Raw genomic sequence first — 22,442 nt, forward strand, 5'->3', positions numbered from 1 at the left:
TTGATTGGCTGAATATTTAGTTATACTGTTAAGACATAAATTAATAAGAATAATTTCTGCCCACCTATTCTCTGGATGACAGCAGAATTTGCACTTCTTAAAGCCCACCTGAGTCAGGGATTTATTTTTGTTTTAGATTAATAGTGCTGACAGCTTCGTTGTATAATGTAAGATGTTTAAAAAAAGCAACAAGTATTGAATTGCATATTTGGCAAGATTGTGTGACAAAATTACCATAACATAAAAGTTTGAGTGATGAGTCCAGTCAAGCTGCAGGTGTTAATACCAGTAAACCATAAAACCGATAACTATATTATCTCACTGTTTTAGAGAATAGAGAGAAAATACCAAAACTTTGAGTCAATTCACAGTTGTATTTGTGAATAAATAAATAAATAAAATCATAAAATATAAAGGATGTTAAAATAGAGGTAAACAATACTATTCTCCAGAAGGAAGCAATTTTTTCTAATCCCAACTCCTGTCTTTCAGGTTTACCCATTTGTCATGAACCATGAATGTATATTTATGTGCCTGAACTCAACTCTGTTGAGCAGATCTTTTGTTTTAAGTACAGGATATATAGCATACAGCCAATTATCAGTAACTACTGGGATAATCTCCCTTGAGCAATCTGGAGTTACCTTTTCAGTTGCGATAGGTTAAACCTACATGGGAACTACTAACCTTTATGTCAGCACCCCAAATACTTTACCATAAAGCCTCCTGTCCCAGTGCAAGAGCCAACAGTAACCACAGAAGCAGATCCTCTTTACCACTTACATCTGTCATCATAAATATAACATTGATCTATCAGTTTGACTCAATCTCACTCACTTCACAATCTGTTAATGTGATGAGGCTTTTTTAAATGCATGATCACTTAATCCAACATTGCAGATGTTAGCTACATAATAATTAGGCATACAAGCGCTGTGTTTGTTTTGTTTTTCTTCTTCTGTTTTTCTGCCCTAAAAGTGTACGAGAGTCAGAGACCGTAAATCATAGAGATCCCAAACTTGGCATAATTGTCCCAGATATGCACCGCTATCTATGTTTTAAATCATAACTTTGGACCTATAAGGGCTTGAATCAAAATACTCATGAAATCTTTCATTTCATTTGCATTTTTTTTTTCTGACATTTTCTGCCAAAAATCTACTTTTTTGAACTTCTCCTAAGCTGTTGGTCCGATTTGCATGAAATCTGGCACACACCATCTTGAGACCCTTATGACAAAAGGTATCAAAAGAATTTTTATGCATCTAAGTGCTGCAAAGATTCAAGCCGATAAAAATCTGAGGTGTTGCTTATTTTAATTAATGGACTTATATCTTATAACGCAAAGTCTTGACAAAACTTGATACACATAAACAAAAGGACATTCTGAGGATACACAACAAGCTGCATCAAATTCTAACCATATGGTGCTCTACAACAGAAACCCTCATAACTCTGCAACCACATGTTCAATCAGACCAAGTTGAATTGGTGTGCATCTTCTTTTGGTATGCAAATGATAACAGAGTCTTAAAGTATTACTCAGATAAACCAACAAACATTGGATGACATTATTAAGCGTCTTACACAGCAAAATCCCCAGAGTTAAATCAGCTCTGCTCAGAGTATATATGGTTCCTCTCTATATAGTGTTAAAGTAACAGTGAAGCAAAGTTAAAGTTATTGAGATAATTAAGCAATTAATTAAGTGATGATTGAGCATCGGTGATGAACACATGCTGTTAACAAGCAGATTCACTGAAGGAAAGAGAAACACAAGAACTACAACTGACTTCAGCCACAACCATAGGCTGGCCACACACTTGAAGATATTAATTGACCCCAATTTGCACCCAAAACAGTCTGGAGGGTGCGGCCCAATTCGAGGCTTGCCGCAACCGAGTTTTGGCCCAAAAATCCTCTATTGTGTGCTGTCATTACAATTGTTTAACTGCTCCCGATCACGTCAGAGCCTCCATGATCCCAAATCGTAGATTTCAAACATGTTTGATATTTGTGACTCTTGATCGGGCTGATATTCACGATAGCCAATGAGAGTGAGCAAGCGTCACCTACCGGATGTTGCGTGCTTCTATAACTGATACTTGGCAGCTGCAAACATGCCATGAAAGTGGAGTATTGAGAAAGAGGATTACCCATATTCTTTTTTTCTACTTTATTTTTCACTGTAAAACAGAATACGTTCCAGGAGAGTCTACATGCATGTCGTACCAAAGTTTAATAGTTCCATGTCGCACAGTGTGATTTGTATTGATCTTATAGGATTGCTAAAATCGTGTAGCTCTGTACCAGGCTTAAAGCTGTGGCTGAAGTCAGTTGTAGTTATTATATTTCTATTTTCTTCAGTGATTCTGCTTGTTAACAGCAGGTGTTCATCACTAATGTTCAATCATCACTTAATTATCTCATTAACTTTAACTCTGCTTCAGTGTTATTTCAACACTATTTAGAGAGGGACCATATGTACTCTGAGCAGAGTTGATTTAACTCTGGGGATTTTGCTGTGTAGCAGTGGCTAATAATGTCAAATCAGGGCTGACTATTCAAAAATGGACATGTTTGTATTGTGTCAAACTAAGGCTGTGTACCAAATTTTGTGAGAATCTGCCACAATGTGCCGCTATAATAAGCAAATTGTCTATCAAATTCTGTATCAGTATATGCTAGCATCAAAATTCTTATTTCCAAATAATTCTTGCATCAGGTGCCACACAATATATATATATATATATATAATATATTTGTATATATATAATCTTTTTTTTATTTTTATATATAAAATTAATTTGCCATTCTAATTTTCTGAAAAAACTACTTTTTTAAACTTGTCCTAGGCTATTTGTCTAATTAGTTTGTTGTGGATATGTTGTAGCTGATATATTTTTGGGTGTGGCCTATGACAAATTGGCCTATATCTTGTGAAAACAATGTCCAAACTTCACAAAACATGGTACATGTGGACAATAGGACAGTCTGAGGAAACATGCCAAATGTCATGAGTTTCTTATGCTCGGATGATGCTTACAGCACTTTCTATATGATCAGCCATTTATCTCAATGAGACATATGAGAAATGAGGAGCTGAAATACTAATTTTCCTTAAACTTAAATCCTTTGTTTAATCTTTTTTTCCACCAGTTTGATTGGCTGAATATTTAGTCAGTTATAGTCATTTGTCTGTTTTGTAAATATCATACATTTTTGTAAGCTCTTTCATTAAACCCTAACTTATAGTGTCATTTGAGATTTAAGACTGTTGACTGCAAAAACACATAATATTTGGAAAATGCATGACAGATTGGTGCTTGGACCCTGATGATTGCAGCTTGTGGCAAAACTGATTCAAATTTATTTTGATATTTAATTGTATTACTACTTAATAGTTTATAAAAAAAAATGCAGGATTACTCACAAGACGAAGTATTTAAATATTTTTTTAAATGTTTCTGAGGAAACCTACATCAGACCATTGGCTGTCATTCATAAAGGCTTTATTTATTTCAAAAAGGGACAGAGTACATTAATATTCAATATCAATATTCAGGAATGTAAATGTATCTAAATTAGCCCAAAGGCTAGTTTTCATTGGTAGTCCCTTTGCCAAATGTTATAGGTGTAAAACTACAGAAAAGAAAAGAACAAAAAAAAAATTGAAAAATCATAACAACATAATACAATCACAAATTATAAATAACTATCTAAAATACAATTAAACAACACGACTATATATGAAAGAACGAAAAAAAAAGACAAAGACACATCACACATAAATAATGTGATGATGTGATGTCTTGGACCCTGTGTAAATATATATTTGAGAAAGGGCTGTTTCGCCTAAACTCACCTCTTAGAGGAATTCACTTTTATATTGAGGAAATCGGCATCAAGAACAGACTTAAAAATTCAAAACATTATGGCTCCTGTATCTGTGAATAATTCTTGCTGTAAATTTTGAGCACAATGGTAATATAAATCCGCACAAACCATGAAAACTTTCGGATGCAGATCATTTTGTTTCTTGGCAACATTTGAAGCGTCCAATGAATCACTGACTATAATGTTGAACACCCTCTCTAGCTCATATCTCTCTGTCAGGTATTTTTTATACATAAGATGAAAGTGTATCTGATCATTTTTGTACTGTAAACCCTAGTCTGCTGTTATGCAGTAATTCAAATAATGTCTCTTCCTCCTTATACTGATTTATCACATTAACAAAATTAATGTCACTGTCATTTTTACTCAACCTCACGTCATTTCAAAACTGTATGACTTTTTTACTTTTTAGAATGCAAATGCAGATATTTTGAAGAATTTTTTGCCTATGCAATGAACATCTCAAAACCGGTTGTCTTGTGCATAAATAAGACCACATTTTCTGTTTCTGTATAGAATGCCCGATCGTTCTCACCTAACCTTCAAGATCAAAAAATAAATGTTTTGATTACAGCAAGCACAGTGGGTTTTTTTTAATATTTATTTTTTAGAGCAAAATTACTTTTGTGCCTATAAAAAAACAATACTTGATATTTTACATAAAATCACTGTGTACAAACATTATTCTTATTTTTAGACCTTGCAGGTAATGAGTATATTAAACAGAAATCTCCATGTATTAAATTGATGACCAAACTGTGGCATATAGCTTGGCCACCACTCCATTAGTATGTGCGTGAGTAGGGGTGTAATAACATTGCCGTATAGAACATGAGCATATGTATGAATGTATAGATGTTTGTCTTTGTAAGTCATGACATTGTTTGAGGAGCCTACAGTTGTGTTGGCACCTCCAACGGCTGCGTTTCTGATCAGATGGGGCAGCTTATGTGAGGTCCCAGAGGGTGGCGTGACCCCAGGGAACATTAATCAATGGCTTTGACAGGAGTGTGGCTTCACCAGCATGACTTCAAGGCCATTCTGCTGCTCAGCACTGTCATGAGTTTGTGCTGGCTCTTCAAGCTATTTGCCCGAGCATTTGATAAGGCCCCACACGACCCAACTATTGGACACTAACAAACACTTACAGACGGATCCCAATAAGGCTCAGGATGTAGATATGTTTTGTAAAGTAAATGTGATGTAGGGGGTAAAACTCTTGAACAAAGCACTTTAACCTAGGAAACTCAGTGGCAAAAGTATAATGTAAATTTTTTTTGGATAAGAGCTTTTTAACATATGAAGAGCAGCTGTGCTGATATACAGTCCAAAAACACTGGGATTGTTCACTGTTTGTTCCTTAGCTTTGTTTGCGCTTCCCAGACAGTCAGAGTAGGTTTCCCCCCTTAGGAACTATGTCAAATTTAACTTAATTGTAACATTGTGCCATTATACTCACTCAACTATTCTATTTAAAAAAAATGTTTGATATTTTAGTTGAATAATTGAAAAAGTGATGACAGACAAGACAGAGTCCTGGTAAAAGAGATTTATCTGAAAGGTACATTTATACTGTGACTTACATAAAGGTATATGAATACATAAATAATTAATTGCAACACTATGAATTCAAATCTCAGCCTATAGGTTTTAATTAATATACAATATAAGATGTCTGAAATGAGCTGCGTTTCCACCGCAGGAACTTTCCCCAGGAACTAGGAACTTTGGGGTGGTACTCGGGTGTGTTTCGACCGCAGGAACCAGGGTCTAAATGAAGTTCTGGGTAAAAATTCCCCCTCAGAAAGTCCCTGCTCGCTAGGTAGTACTTTTTCAAAGTTCCAGAACTTTCGGGAATGGGACTTGGGTGCTGAACATGCTAATTGGTTGAGTTCATGCAGCATTTTGATTGGTTGACTCCACACAGCATTTTATTTCAACCATCGTTTTTTAAAGTCAGTTGCGCAGTAAGAGTTGTTTGCTATTCGAATCAACAACGGAGTTTAAAAATATGACCGATGGACCGTCTACGAGGTTCAGGCTTTATTAAGCCTATATGCAGATAACGAAATCCAGCGGGAACTGGAAAGTCGCACCCAGTCCTATGTCACCGGACTATCTTCACGGTACTTAAGACCGCTATGGAAATGCATCTAGCAATAGGTCTGGGAGAAAAAAAGTTCCTGGGACAAATTGTTCCGGGTTATTTCGGTGGAAACGTGGATATGGAAACATCTGACTCATGGGTTTGGGGTGCATTTTACCCCAAGGGTCTAATTTTATCTTTTCACTTAAAAATCAATTAAAGGATTACTTTACTTTCAAATGAAAATTAGCTCAAGCTTTACTCACCCTCAAGCAATTGTGGCTTATATGGCTTTCATTTTTTATTAACAAAAAAAAAACTCCAAAAATTCCTCATTAGCAAATAGAAACAAAAACCTTTGATATTAGACATAAGATAATGTCATTGATCACTATTTTCCAGAGACACAAATTAAGATCAATTAACCTAAAAAAAAGTTGGAATTTTTAATTGGAAATTAATAACACATTAATAAATGTTCATTTCCAACATACTTTGGGTTCATTTTCAGCAAGCAATACAATCATTTTGAAACAATAGTTGAGTTAAATAAAACTACCCAGCAGGTTGGGCAAACATTTAACACAACCAATGGGTTAAAACAACCCAATAGCTTGGTTTGTCCATTTTCAACTCAACTTGGGTTGTTTTTAACCCAGCATTTTTTAGAATGAATGATTGACTGTTGCATAATAGCAATTCAGTGATGACAAGGCCATAATGTGATTGGTTATGAAGGCACATATGATCTAAGTTGAACATTAAGCTTTCTTTGAGCCGTGGAGGTTGGTATCTTCCCATAATAAGACCATCTCAGTTACTGCTTAATTGGTTCAGAACACAAAAGTAAATAGACTCTTTTCACACTTCCAGGTTTGAAACATGGAGGTAAATGACAGAAAGGCAAACTTTTGATTGCGTTTTAAGGAAATCTTGAAAATTACAGTAACTCCGACATGACATGAAGTCACTATTTACAGGTGCAGTACATGGGAGACCATAGCAAATATTACTTTTTGCATTCCCATTTGCTCCAAATAAAGTCCACTATTGCATTTCAATGACTTTTCAAAAAATAGAGAGAGATGGATTACTGTAGGCTAGTCAGAAGAGAGAGAGAGAGAGAGAGAGAGAGAGAGAGAGATAGGTAACATCCCTGAGCAGCTGCATTAGAAACTCTATTGCAGCAGTGTTGATTATGTTTTTGTAATTTAATGCTAGGATAATATAAATCAAAGTGTACAGTGTAGAGTTAAAAATGTACACAAAATATTTTAAATATGTATTAATCAATGCTAGATTTACTATGTAAATTAAGGTTAAAAATGTGTCATTACACTCTGTGGAAACAGGTTTATTGCTTAATTGTTCAGCAACACACAAATAAAAACATTTCACAGTTGTTAGTGCATAATAGGTCACTACACACCTGCAAAGTTCTAATACACCTCAGTTGGGCGTGGAATGATGAGATAAAGCTCTTGCATGATGAAAGTGACTTTTGAGTTGCACTCTTGCTATGGAATCTCAAAATTCAAATCATGCCACTTGTTTTCTATGGCTATTACATCATGGAGCCTGCCAAGACCATCAATCCCATTGACTGCTTACAGAAGGTTAACATGTCATCTACCATAACGCCTGCTTCAGCACTTTAGAGGGCGTCTCACACTTTGCACCAATCCAGCAAAGCCTGAGATGTCAGAGCTGATGACAAACAGCCATAATCACAGAGCAGTTCTCATCACTCCTCTTGGGGCTTGCACTCTGAGCGTGCATGTTACCTGCACCTTTGCATATATATTTCTCTCTCATAAAATGCACTTGAGAACTGCTGACAGTCGAAACTATCTAAGATTTTCAAGCGATCCCATTGGTTCAATTCAACCTACAGCTCTAGATGAACTTGGATCTACATGCACTGCACAAGCCGAGCAACTGTCTGGTTTGCAAATCGCAAGCATTCAGCTTAGGTGTTTAGATGATGCGATCCCTTCGGATCACGACCTTTACACATTACTCTGCTCTGAAAATCAGATCTATACAGTTCTCGGTGCTGCGGCATGCTTTGATGCCTGTCAGCTGAGAAATGCACTCGCCTGCCTTCAAATGCAGTGTTGACACACACACAGACACAGACAAAGTGCTCGGACCACTCAAGCGCTTAATGTCAAGAACTGACCTTGGCTGTACATTTGAAAAACACATTCCAAACAAAACTGAGTACTAGTTCTTTGCTGGCTTGGCCACCTGATTATGCAGTGATATGGAATTGGTTTCCTTTCTAACAAAAATGAGACATGAGGCATCTGTGTCATTTCTGGTCAAGAGCTGCGGAGTTGCTTTAGGTTCAGACCCACAGACTATCTGCAGCATCTCGCCAGCTTCTGCAAAAATCTATTGAAGCAGATATCAAAGACAAAAAAAGACAAGCAATGCCATCTAAAAGCTTTTTTTCAAAACATTCTGGCTTGTATTGGAAAAAGAAGGTGAAGGATTTACACCTTTTTTTCTCTGTTTTTCTGCATTTTGAGGTCTGCTTCGCAGATTGTTGCAGTGAATTTTGGGAAGACAGGAGCATGTGCGTGCTTCTAAATACAGAAAGCATGAAGAATGCTTTAAGCTCAGTAGATCAAATTCAGAAATGTCATTTGATTAGCTGTTTAGACATTTTTGTCTAAAAATTTTCACATATCTAAAGCATTTCTGGCAACACTTTAAAGACTTCAGGTCTTACAACACAATGAGAGGTAAAAACATCTTGAGTCTAAAACTGCGCCTATACGAGAAGTCCAGGTTAAGCAACCTTAATCTTATTATATTATAAATTATTAAGCAAAATATAAATTATTAAGCAAAAGTGGAGGATAAAATAATGGTTAATTATGCTGAGTTATGCTGAATCTGGTTTATCCTTCTTAAAGATTACAAAAAACCTACAAGATATAAGATTATAAAATTACACCAATAATCTGATTGTGGAAAAACTTTAAATGGATTTTCACACTGCACTTAACCCTGGTTTATCAGGGTTATTTAGAAGCGGGGTTAGTACCGCGTTTTACCCGGGGCTATGAAACCCTGCTCCGGAGCTGTTAACTCCACATTGCGGTGCCAAACTTGCACAGTGTGAAACAATGTGGTGTATTAGAATACTATGACTAGATGCTTAGCAGTCAGGAAAAATGTCAAACGGAGATGCAAAATGCGACAATTGGAGTTAAGAAAATACCATCATTCTTACCTTTATAGTTCAAAAAATGTTCAAGAAAAAACGTGATATTACAGTCAGTGATATAAACAGGTCATGTGCTGCGTTTGTCCATCAGTGACACCGACACTGCAAATATGTAGATAAGCACTTTAACCCGGGGTTTAGGAATGTGCAGTTTGAAACGGTAGTTTATGAATACCCAGGATTAATGGATTAGTCCACTTTTAAATACACTTTTCCTGATAAATTTACTCACCCCCATGTCATCCAAGATGTTCATGTCTTTCTCTCTTCAGTCGAAAAGAAATAAAGGTTTTTGAGGAAAACATTCCAGGATTATTATCGATCGGTCATTTTCGAAAAAAAATACAACCGTTTATGCTTTATAAACAAAATATCGCCTTGAACGTACTTTCCGCTTCCACATTCTTCATAACGCTTACGCCGAATGTCCTACGCCTTTCCTATTCAAGTTACGGAAAAAAACGAAACTGGCGCCGCGTTCGTTCCGTAAGTAGAATAGGGAAGGCGTAGAACATTCAGCGTAAGCGTTATGAAGAATGCGGAAGCGGAAAGTACGTTCAAGGCGATATTTTGTTTATAAAGCATAAACGGTTGTATTTTTTTTTCGAAAATGACCGATCGATTCGCTAGATAAGACCCTTATTACTCATCTGGTATCGTTTAAAGCCCTTGAAGCTGCACTGAAACTGTAATTTTGACCTTCAATCTGTTGGTAGCCATTGAAATCCACTGTAAGGAGAAAAATCCTGGAATGTTTTCCTCAAAAACCTTCATTTCTTTTCGACTGACGAAAGAAAGACATTAACATCTTGGATGACATGGGGGTGAGTAAATTTATCAGGAAAAGTGTATTTAAAAGTGGACTAATCCTTTAAGGTTAACCCCGTTTATAGTATGAGTATGAATAAAAATGACCCAGGATTCTTTTTACCAGGGGGTTTAGAATGACCCAGGGTAAACTCTTTCAAGTGTGAAAAGCCCTAAATATGTAACAACCTTTATAGTTAAGAAACAGGTAAGTGTGTTTCTGAATGCAGCATCTTATTTTTATTTTATTTTTTTAACCAAAGCTGGGTATAGCAGGTGTGGTTTTTGCCTCCTAAGCCCATGGCTTTATTTAGGATTCTTTTGTATTGTTTTGGAGGAATGACCGATTGGTTAATATTATGTAAGGCTTTTTATTATTATTTTATGGATTTTATTTATTTATTTATTGAATGTCTTGGATTATAAGTAGAGAATCTCAGTGCGTCTCACCGCCAACCCTTTTCTTGAGGCTCATTAATGGCTGATTGACATGGAAGGATGGTGTACATTTCATTGATGAGACTAACAGAGGCCACACTCTCTTTTGCTGATCACTACGTCAGCCTAAAGCTATCCCAGATCAGTTTCAAATACTCCTGCCTTCTGTTTCCCCTGAATATGGATTTGCAATTTGTGAATTATTACTGAATAAATACTGTATTTTTTTTGCGGCAGTTTTCTGGATGTTGTCAGTTGGTTTCTTACTATTATTTTATTTTAATTGGTTACTTAACATTTTTCATTGTCTAGAAATTTATTAGCAGGATTTTGTTGCAGTTTCTATTATCAAATAGCTTGAAATAACATTTCTTTTAACTTTTATTATACCAATCTTTTTTAAGTTATACCAAGCGATAAAACTTTTTGACTACCACAATGTTTGTAGAAAATTCTCATGTCACAATCTAATAAAGGGGCCTTTTTCAAGCTTGTATTTAGATGGAAGTATAATGCTTTAGTTGGTCAGACGCAAAGATACATGTAACAAACTTTCCATAACGTCATCGATATACATTTCACCATGATAGATAAGCGGAGTGGATTCTGACAGCATCAGTCTATCAGCTGCAGCTTTATGTGAAGGTCACACATCAAGCCTGTTTGAAAATCAGCAGATACTTTGTAAATCTCTGCACAATTCATTGCCATTTTACAAACGGCTCTTTCTTTAATTGATTTTCAGAAGAGACAGTCACAGGATTATTTCAAGTGAGTGAAGAGTTTCTCCATATTAGAGTGAGCAGGGAGAGGTCTGCTCCAATGACCTAGAGCCACATGCCATGTAGCTGCAGGGTTATGCAGGTATTTCAACCATGTAGGTGTTTAAATCAAAGTCGAGGGAAGGGCGGGAGGGCTTGTTGTGAGACTAAGTTAGATGGGGAGGGGAAGTCTTTGAAATATGGTTGGGAGAGCGCATGTTATCTTTTCTCCTCGCCATTAGACGTCCAGGTTTGGTGTGTCATTGGTTGCAGCCCAGAGCTGGCACCAGCTCAAAGGGGATGTTGAGAAATGCTGCCCATATGGTGGCACTATAAAATCTAGCACGGACCACAACCAAAGACAAAGATCCGTTCAGGACGCCGGCATAGCATCAATTCGAAAACCACCTTTCCCACAGCGCCTGAGGATTTTTTGCTCTCCAAGACGCCAAGGGGACCAGGACCAGTTGCTTAAAGGGGTGAGTGTTCATTTTAAAATCGTGGCGATAAGGTTGATCGCTTGTAATTTCATTGGTGGTGGCAGATTAAGCAATGTCTTTTCAAAGCATGGGCCCTTCATGATAAAAATGAAGATTGTTTGACTGTTCTATATGGCCTTTTTAGGGAGGTCCTGTCGGATTTGATATGAATATTCTGTGTCATGTTGTGTTCCTGCTTCTGCTGGGAGTCATTTCTTGCCAGAACAACAATCGCAATGCTAAGGCGGGTGGAAAACCTGCAAAGAAGCCCAACAGCCAAGCTATAGAGGCGGCCCAGCATGGCCCTGAGGATGACCCAAACCCTGGGTTGGCAGGTGCTGCCGATTCCAGTAAAGAAACAAATCCCGGAGGTCGTGGCACCAGCCAACAAAGCGCATCTGTCAACAAGCCTGTTGATGAAATGAAGCTGTACTTTCTTAAAAACACTTTAGTGACATGCAACGACGGAACTGCCGCTGGGTAAGACACAGCACTGACATCTTCACTGCAAGCCAGAGGTGCACTTAAGAAACTTGGCAATTTTCAGTTCCTAATTAAACAAATTTGATTATCATTCTAGAAACTGTATGCGTCAACTTAATGGACTGTAAGACCGATGTCACGTTAAATATTGGTTCTTTGACAGTTTTGAAAATGTCCTGATATGGCCATGTTCCCTAGACCATCTATATTTATTTGTGGCCCATAGGTTTTACCTAAAGGAGTTCAAAGGAAGTAAGAGATGGCTGATATTTTTGGAAGGTGAGTATTTAAAACGAAGTTAATTTTGTCGAGAGAGGTCAGCGGGCTTAAATGCGGTGCTCTGCGTTATTTTGACTGCTGGTCATCTTCTTAGACAATTTTTCGTGCTTTTTTGGAGCACGTCACATCATGCTGGTTCACCAGTATGTCGAGAACATATATAGTGTCACTGGACAAGAAAAGTTACATGCAATGTTGAATTAGCCATGTCAAAATTAAACAATGCAAGAAGGAGAACAAGGAGAGAGCACATAAATCATGCTCCTCTTTTCTTGGAAAGCCTCAACAAGAGGAAGTGACTTTAAATGGAGGGGGAGAGACTAGCAAACTTACAAAACATGTAATTGTAATAATAATAAGCTGTAACTGCTCTAATAGGGCTGACATGTAATCAGTGTACATTGTGCTGTTTTTGTGAATAAAAAAGAATTTTAAAAGTATAAAATAGACTATATACTATAGGAGATTAAATCTTTATCCTCTCTACTGCAAGTTGTTCTTTTTACCAGAAGGGAGGAATAGCAAGGTAAATACAGCAAATGTGTGTCAATACAGTTCAAACTGTCTAATCTTCTGAAGTCTTCTTTAAGGATGGCTAATGTGAGGTTGAATCCAATGAATCATATTTAGGTGGCTGGTGCTGCTACAACAAAGAGACCTGCGATTCCAGATACAAAACAATCCCCCGACTTATGAGCTCAGCTGACTGGCCACAGACACGCAAAGGTAGGCTGCAATTAACCAGACACACAGCAACATATCTGCTAGCTAGTCACGCAAACCACCCTAATGAAAACAATTATTTGCAGGGAGTGGTTTACTATCAACACAAGCTGAGGAAAATCCTCACTGGTATAATGCCAATATTGTGTAAGTTTCAGAAAAATTCAAGAGTGAGATTTATATTACCTTTATAATTAACATCAAACTGACTTGTGTATCTTATCTGGTGTATCTTATGTGACTAGGTTTGTTCCCTACTGTTCAAGTGATGTGTGGAGTGGTAACAAAGCAGCGCCAAAATCCAAACAGGGAAAAGAAACAGGTACGTTTTTGAGTGATATATTAGGTCTGACCATTACCGTTTTTGTTTTCCAAAATTAGCATCCTCTATTTTTTTATTTTGCCATAGAATATGCTTTCATGGGATCTCAAATCATTCGGGAGGTGATCAAAGATCTTGGCCCAAAAGGACTGAAACAAGCCAAAGTTGTGATGTTGGCAGGAACAAGGTGAGATCTCACTGGCTGTGTTACTAAACTGAAGTTGACATAAAATAGATATGACATTGATTTGCATCTAATATCTTTATGTTCCTCAAATAATAGAAAGGATTAATTAATAGTATTAATCCCTAAATAATGTGATTAGAGGTTAATTATTATTATTATTATTATTATTATTATTATTATTATTGCTCAGACAATTACATTTGTGTCTGTTCTGCAATTTGTTTCCACAGTCCAAGAACTATAACTATTATAAATCCCAGAATTGGATTTGAATTCACTCATAAACAAAGACAACACCCATTATACCTGTTGCTGCATTTTGAGATCTAATAACAAGATGCTTTGAACAATTGAACCAGAGCCACCTGGAGTACCATGAAATCCTATTCCCGTCCATGGACCACCCCTTGAGTTTTACCACAACACCACCTCCTTACACAACACTGACCGAAGCACTATTTTCAGCACATCCTGTTGTCTTCCATAAAATTTTTTACTGCAGCCTGTGATGCGGTATAGACAATGACATAATAATCTATATATATGTCCTGCCATGCAGGATTCTTCCAAGGTTAGCAACACGTTTGCTGGTTTTCTTAAAGCATTTGTTAAAGCCATTTCACATTCAGAGCAATATTTGTTGCTAAATAGTTTGACAAACTAGATTTTGGGGGCTGAGGTAATATTTTGGGAGTGAAACCAGACTTAGGTTCTTATTCTGTCCTGCAGTGCTGGTGGAACAGGTGTGCTGCTGAACATTGATAAGGTGTCCAGTCTTCTGGAGCAGCAGGGTGCAGATGCTCAGGTGCGCGGCCTTGTCGACTCAGGCTGGTTTCTGGAAAGTAAACAGCAAAAAGTTCCTGACTGTCCAGACAGTGCCTCCTGCACCCCTGTAGATGCCATAAAAAAAGGACTTCGGTAAAGTATACACTCTAATTTCAATTTATGTGGTTTTGGTAACATTTTAATTTATAGTTTAATCCATATTAACTGAATTTATGGTAACACTTTAGAATACTGTTCCTCCCAAAGGACTACTAAGAACTACTATATACAGGTTCATAATTAACATGAATAATGCATAATTAATTCTAAAGTGAAGATCATGGTAACCTACTAGTAATGACTCAAATATTACCAAATCCTTCAGAAGGAATAAGTTGATTATTTGGAATGATTTTCTAAAGTGAAAAGCATGATAGTAATGACTGAAGTCATTGTAAACTTTTAAGGTTTTGGATAGTGATAACTCAAGTGTTACTACATCTTCTAAAGGAATTACTAATTATTTGGATCAGTATTCTAATGTGAAGATCATGGTAACCCACTAGTAATGATTCAAGTGTTACCAAATCTGTCAGAAGAACCAATTACTATCCAAAATCTTACAAAAACTTCAAAAGCTTACAATGACTTCAGTCATTACTAGAGAGTTATCATCCTTTTCACTTTAGAATACTGTTCCAAAATAATTAGTAATTCCTTGGATGTAGTAAAACTTGAGTCATTACTACCATGATTTTCACTTTTCAATTAACTATACATTATGCAATATTCGCATTAATTATGAAGCTTTGTATTATGGAAGAGGATTAGGGCCAAGCAATAATAAAAAAATAAAACCATCTCGAGATTAAAGTTGTTAAATTTCGAGAAAAAACTCGTTAAATTTCGAGAAAAAAGTCGAGATAAAATGTTGAGAATAAACTCATTAAATTACGAGAAAAAACTCATTAAATTTCAAGAAAAAAGTTGAGATAAAATGTTGAGAATAAAGTCATTAAATTACGAGAAAAAAGTTGTTTTCACTTTTCAGTTAACTATACATTATGCAATATTCACATTAATTAAGCTTTGTAGTATGGAAGAGGATTAGGGCCAAGCAATAATAAAAAAATAAAACCATCTCGAGATTAAAGTTGTTAAATTTTGAGAAAAAACGTGTTAAATTTTGAGAAAAAAGTCGAGATAAAATGTTGAGAATAAACTCATTAAATTATGAGAAAAAACTCGTTAAATTTCAAGAAAAAAGTCGAGATAAAATGTTGAGAATAAACTCGTTAAATTACGAGAAAAAGTCGTTAAATTACGAGAACATATCCGTTAAATTATGAGAAAAATGTTGTTAAATTTCGAGAAAAAAGTCGAGATAAAATGTTGAGAATAAACTCATTAAATTATGAGAATAAAGTCATTAAATTACGAGAAAAAAGTCGTTAAATTATGAGAACAAATTCGTAATTTAACGAGTTTTTTCTCGTAATTTAACAAGTTTATTCTCAACATTTTATCTCGACTTTTTTCTCAAAATTTAATGAGTTTTTTCTCGAAATTTAAAAACTTTAATCTCGAGATGGTTTTATTTTTTTATTATTGCTTGGCCCTAATCCTCTTCCGTATTGTAGTTATTAGTAGTCATCTGGGAGGTATGAAAAACTGGTTGATTAGCTAATAGTGAAGTACCTCATTCAACCGAGCGCTATTACTTACTAATTCATTAATCAGAGGGGGTTTTTTGTTGGTTAATTGTTACTAGAATGTTAATATTGTGTTACTCATTTGTTCCTGTGCAGTTATTCAATAACAATGGAACAGTATTACCGAATTTATTACATTAGCAATAACCATGACAACCCTTGTGAAAAAGAAAGAGAGCATACTTTTAAAAAAAGTAGCCTACTTATTACGGAACTATTATACTTCTAAAATAATATACTTAAGAATTAACTGAATGTAATGATTTAGGACACTTAATTGCATGTTATTTACAATTCAATGAAAATGTATTATACTTTAAATGTATATTAAATGCAATTATTTGACATCAAGAGTGCTTTTTTTGACCCACTTAAATAGGACTTAAGTATATCTTTATGTGTAATTTCATAATTAATTCTATTGTCTTTGAAATATGGTTAAAGTGTACTGCCAAATGTACTGACAAGCATTTATGGTCAAAGTAAAACTTTAAATTTGACATATTACAAAGTGTACTTTAGTATGTTAAAAACATACCCCCGGTTTCAAAGACAAGACTTAAACCTAGTCCCAGATGTAAAATGCATGTTTGATCTGTTTTAACTGAAACAACTTGCACTGACTTATTTTTAAAAACTGGCATTGCCATTGTTTTGTCTGAAGATGCACACCAGTAATGTTTTTTTATACGGCACTTTTTTTTAGAAAAGCTAATTAATTGAACTAAGGCATAATCCTGGCTTAATCTAAGCCCTGTAACACTTAAGTGACCTTTTATTTCATTAAAGGGGAACTATAATGCCCCTTTTACAAGATGTAATATAAGTCTCTGGTGTCCCCAGAATGTGTCTGTGAAGTTTCAGCTCAAAATACCCCACAGATCATTTATTATAGCTTGTCAAATTTGCTCCTATTTGGGTGTGAGCAAAAACATGCCGTTTTTATGTGTGTCCCTGTAAATGCAAATGAGCTGCTGCTCCCGGCCCCCTTTCCAGAAGAGGGCGGAGCTTTAACAGCTCAACAACAACAAAGCTGGAGAATCTCACGCAGCCAAAATTAGGATTGTCAGTAACGGTGTTCAGCCTTACATTGTTCAAACCGGAGTCGACACTGATGGAGAGACTTTTGAAATGAAACTGGACGTTTCTGAATGATTAGTGGATAAATTTATGTAGTTGCTGTGGAGTTGATTCAACACATCGACTAAAATGTGCCGTCATGTTAATCTTTTGTGCAAATCCAGCATTGAATTGACCCTCATTTGTGAAGCAGTCCGACATAAAATAACGGCATGACAACAACACTCTACCACAACAACTCTTCCTCTTCTCTAAAGCAGCCCAACATGGCCTCACCCCATTCGTTTCGTGTTCTCAGGGACAGGGTTTATGTGAATTTTGGGGTAGAAAGCTCGTTGTAGTCCCTACCAGTCGTTTGTTGTAGTCCTTAAAAAGCAATTTTTGTAAAAAAAGAAATGATCTCCCTTTGAATTGAACTTTGAGCGTTGTAACTTTGCAGATGTTGTTTAATTTATAACAACAACATTACACACTAACTAAAGTTAAAAAAGTGATATCATATTATTTTACATGCAAGTACAGTTTTTTTAAATATACTTTTAAGAATTCACTACAAGTGCACAATTAAGTGCACTTCTTTTTCACAAAGGAAGACCAAAAATACATGTGTATGTTGTTTCTAAAGCAAGTTGCTGTTGCTACTGTTGCTCATACTTACAATTAGGCATTTGACTTAAACTTCAGTGCATAACTCACCCACATATTGTCGTTTTCTGATTTTATATCTCTGTTAGGTTGTGGAGTGGTGTTGTTCCAGAAAAGTGCAAGCAGCAGTATAAAAGAGGCGAGGATTGGCAATGCTTTTTTGGACACAAACTGTACTCCTACATAACTGGTGAGGGTGTGCTGTCTGTGCGATATGGATGAAAACATTTTCACAGAAGTGGCTAATGCTAATAAGAATTACTTCCTTTAAAATAAGGATGTGTCCCTTTGTAGCTCCGCTATTTGTGGTGCAGTGGTTGTTTGATGAGGAACAGCTACGAGTGGAGAACATTTATATAGGCGGCCAGTCACTCTCAGAGCAGCAGTGGACCTACATGCAAAACCTGGGAAAAGAGTTCAAAAACTCTCTCAAAGATGTTACGTGAGTACATTACCTTCATAGTATATTAGTATATTACTTGTACTTGCTAAATATGTCTCCAGAACAGCTAAATAGATACTAATAGCTGAATAATCACGTCAAAATCATGTCATCAAAAGTGTAACCTTATAAAATTTGATATTAATTTGATAATTACTATTCATTCTAGGATTTTAATAAGAATCTTTTTGATAATGTTTTACAAATAGCCAAAATGGTAAAAACAACCGTGAACCTGTGTTTTGCTAAAGGCTGAATATCTTACTAAAGTGTACTAAAATGTCCTTCTCTGTGTTGTTTTAGGGCCGTGTTCGCACCCTCCTGTCTTTCCCACACTTTGATAACCAAAAGGTAAGGACACCAGGCACCCTGAGACACACTCCTCATGGGTGAGCTCATACGCCTGCATTTGAACACTCATCCATCATGGTGCATTCTAGGTGTCACCAAAATGCCACCTCATGGTTTCACACTTAATTAATGGCTCCCTCTATGAGCTCAGCTGAGAGAGCAGTGGGACAGATGATTTGTGAGGTGAACCAGAAAACTATGGAGAAACACAGCTTCCAGCCGCTTATAAAGAGACTGATTAGGCTTAAGTGACATTAAAATGATAATTATTGCCACTTTATAATAATGAATATAGTTGTAATTAATTTAATATATAATTAATGTTAATATTAATTAAATGGTACACCATATTGGTACACTAAAAATGACATTAGGAATCAAAAAAGTTTCCAAACTTAAGCACTTGTTCAGAACCCGTTTTACTTCTGTAATGTGGCTGATTTCCTATTTAAACATTATTAATAATGGGAAAATGTAGAGCAATTCCATTTCAGACCTATATTGTCGTTTGCTAAAACAATGCCTAAATAGCTGTTTCACTATTGGTTAACATTATCTAACCTAAGTAAAGTTAAGTAAAGTTTATATACTTAAGTATACTTAATGTAGTGCGTATACTAACATCAATGTACTAGTAGTATTGTAAGTGTACTATGTCAATACTTGGGACTTGTCAATGTCAATACTTGGTATACTTTAAGTGTAACAGTAGTAAACTTTGAGTACACAACTACGTTTTTTTGTTTGTACTGCAGTGAACTCACAGGTACTGATAGATTACTAGTCAAATACTTACAGCACATTTTTTAGTTTGAAGTATACTCTCAGTAAACTTCTAGTTTAGTAGTTTTGTACTTCAAGTAGACTTGTGAGTTTTCTTTAAGTGAACTTAAAGCAGAACTAAGTAACTTTTTTACCTTCATAAATAGTTTTCCAAGTCCTTACGATGGTTAATGGACTTGTAGTGGTGTGTTTGAGGTGTGCACTAACCCCCTCTGGCACGTCTACGCCAGAATACAGCACTTGCAAGTTGAGCTGCATCGACCCGACACAATCTCGCCTCATGTTCACGTTCACGTGAGAGTGACAAAATGCTTTACGTTAATTCAAAAACAATGTATATATTATGACTTTATAAGACAATTTCGAAAATTACCCACCTCCATCGAGTGTACTGTATTTGCAAAACTACTGCGCTGGTGAGCGTTGTAGTCGTTGTAGTCCAGAGCTGCGCTTGGAGTATTTATGACAGTGTGATTCACTGAAAGAAACTGTAGGGGGAGCTTCGCAAATCTTACTGAGTTCTGCTTTAACATCATATTTATAGTTTACTATTTATATATTATTTTTGCACTTTAAGTATACTACTATGCTTGAAATATTGTACTTTAGGTAGATTTTAAGTATATTTTTATATACACTACAAGTGGACTAAACAAAAATTCACATACTCAAACTATGTAAGTATGCAAAACTATGTGAAAAAAGTATTTAATAGGCTACTCAATCATAAGAGTAAACACAACTCAAGCCAAGTATACTTAGAATACTTAAGTATTAATTATACTTTTAAGTAGGCCTATATCTCGATCAAAAGATTGAGTACAAGTATAGGCCAAATACACTTTTCTGTCAAGTATACTTAAGTATATTTCTGAGAAGTACATAAAAAGTAATATAATAAGAAAAAGAAAAAGAAATATAATAATAGCACACTTGTTTGTTTTTTTGTAAGGATGACGGAGAGGAGGATGAGGAGATAATATTTAAATACTGATGATAAACCTCTCAAGTTTTGCTTGTATAGACCTCTCGCTGGAATACTTATTTAGTTCTAACACTTCACTGTACCTCCACTGTCTACATTAGCAGCAGCCTTCAATATTCACAGAGTGACCAAAGAACTACCGATATGTAAAATCTTTGCAAAGAAAAACTGAATTGTGAAATCTGATTTAGGAAAAGATCAGATTCTGTGTAGTCTGTGCTGCTCACACTGTTATGAAAAAACACATATGAGCAAAAAAAATAAAAAAAAAAAATAAAAAAGGGCCAATTTTTCCTATCCTATTTTTTTGTCTTTCAGTAATTGGATGGATTTCCAGGTCAAGGGGACGTCACTTTCCCGTGCTCTGCAGTGCTGGGACAAAAGTCTTCAGGAGGCCACTAAGAACAGCAAAACCGCTCTGAAGGGCTGTCCCTTTCATCTCATCGATAACTGTCAATGGCCACAGTGCAATCCAACTTGTCCAGCCCTGATTGACCAGGCCACACAGCAGGAGATGACTCTGCTCCAAGTCCTGGCCAGTATGGGCTTGGACCTGCAAAAGCTCGGCTTGGATGTAAGCAGGGATATTTCAGCCAGCATGGTCAGCAACGGTGGCTAAATTAGCATTAGCGAGCGGTGGTGTTCTCATCGACACAGTTCACCTCATCCATACTTTAGAGATTGTTCAGTGGCTTCCTCTCTGGCCACTTCCAGAGATGGACCTGGGTTTGTCTAGTGAACACGTCACTGGATTTCAGTACCGACAGTCTGCCTTTAAAAACATGTTCTATCAACAGGAATGATTTCGGGTTCTCCAAGTGAGCGATCCTGAGTGCCTCTAGACACAGTTAATCAATGGTTATCACAACTGCTAAATAATCCAATTCATCACTTCAGTAAGAGAACTAGTGTCTAAATTCAATGTTTTAGCTAAAACTGTCTAAACAGCATCATGCTGTTCTAACCCTAACCTAAAAAGAGCTGAATTTACTGTTATTAAATCTGAAGAATCTACAAGTTGCAAATCAACAAGGATTTAGTAGGATGTTTGTCTTTCCATCGCATTTTGGAGAAAATCAGCGAGCAGCCTAATAACTGCATTTGTCTTCAAAAAAGAAAAAAAAGAAAAGAAAGAAAAACATGACAGGACAGCAGAACATTGCAGTAACCACATTTTCCAAACTTCCTGCCACAATACTTACTCTACGTTATGTATCTTCATTATTTTTTAGCAAGTGCATGTTGTTTTAAGACATTGTAGTCCATTTTATAGACAGGAGTCATAAAAATGGCATACATTGATGTGAATGGATAAATGTGGTATCTGTTTATTTTTGCCTTATATATGCATAATAAGTGTGCAATTACATATTTGACAACCATCCTCAAATACAAAAGAAAAACATCTACTTTAAATATAATTGCACATCCACATAATTATACTTCTTGTCTATTGTCATGATCTGTAATATCCATTAAGTTCTTTTGACATTTATAGTTTGTTTGAATTCTTGAACACTAATAAAAGACGAATGGAAGCTTTTATATGTACAAGATGTTTTAGACACCTGCTATCTCAAAGTGTGTGTGTGTGTGTGTGTATGTTTTTGTGACATATCAGGACACAAATTTGTATAATGACATGGGTATGACATAGGTATTACAAGGAGAGGGTGACTTATGAGGACATTACCCATGTCCCCACTTTTCAAAAGGCTTATAAATCATACAGAATGAGATTTTGTGAGAAAGTAAAAATGTGCACAGTTTCCTGTGATGGTTAGGTTTAGTAGTGTTGGGGGATAGAAAATACGGTTTGTACAGTATAAAAACCATTACGCCTATGGAACTTTCCTGCAATTCACAAAAACGAACATGTGTGTTTTAATTAGGGCTGAAGATTATGACCTAAAATCGCGATTAATTGAACATTTTACCTTTATTCCAATTAATGAACAATTTTTTTTTCCACTTAAACA

The 22,442-nt window shown here is 35.9% G+C and overlaps 1 protein-coding gene across 1 annotated transcript; it reads left to right on the forward strand.

The window, feature by feature from the left end:
- The first annotated feature begins 10,840 nt into the window (after positions 1-10,840).
- Positions 10,841-22,014, forward strand: notum2 (notum pectinacetylesterase 2). Its single transcript, XM_048200713.1, has 13 exons — positions 10,841-11,330; positions 11,470-11,706; positions 11,852-12,186; positions 12,416-12,468; positions 13,099-13,194; positions 13,278-13,338; positions 13,437-13,513; positions 13,601-13,700; positions 14,430-14,618; positions 17,992-18,092; positions 18,197-18,344; positions 18,648-18,695; positions 20,782-22,014. Exons 1-13 carry the CDS (start codon positions 11,304-11,306, stop codon positions 21,080-21,082), a joined length of 1,773 nt encoding a protein of 590 aa, XP_048056670.1. The 5' UTR covers positions 10,841-11,303; the 3' UTR covers positions 21,083-22,014.
- The last annotated feature ends 428 nt before the right edge of the window (positions 22,015-22,442 follow it).

Source organism: Megalobrama amblycephala, linkage group LG8 (genome assembly GCF_018812025.1).
Source record: "Megalobrama amblycephala isolate DHTTF-2021 linkage group LG8, ASM1881202v1, whole genome shotgun sequence".
In the NCBI taxonomy this organism is placed as follows: domain Eukaryota; kingdom Metazoa; phylum Chordata; class Actinopteri; order Cypriniformes; family Xenocyprididae; genus Megalobrama; species Megalobrama amblycephala.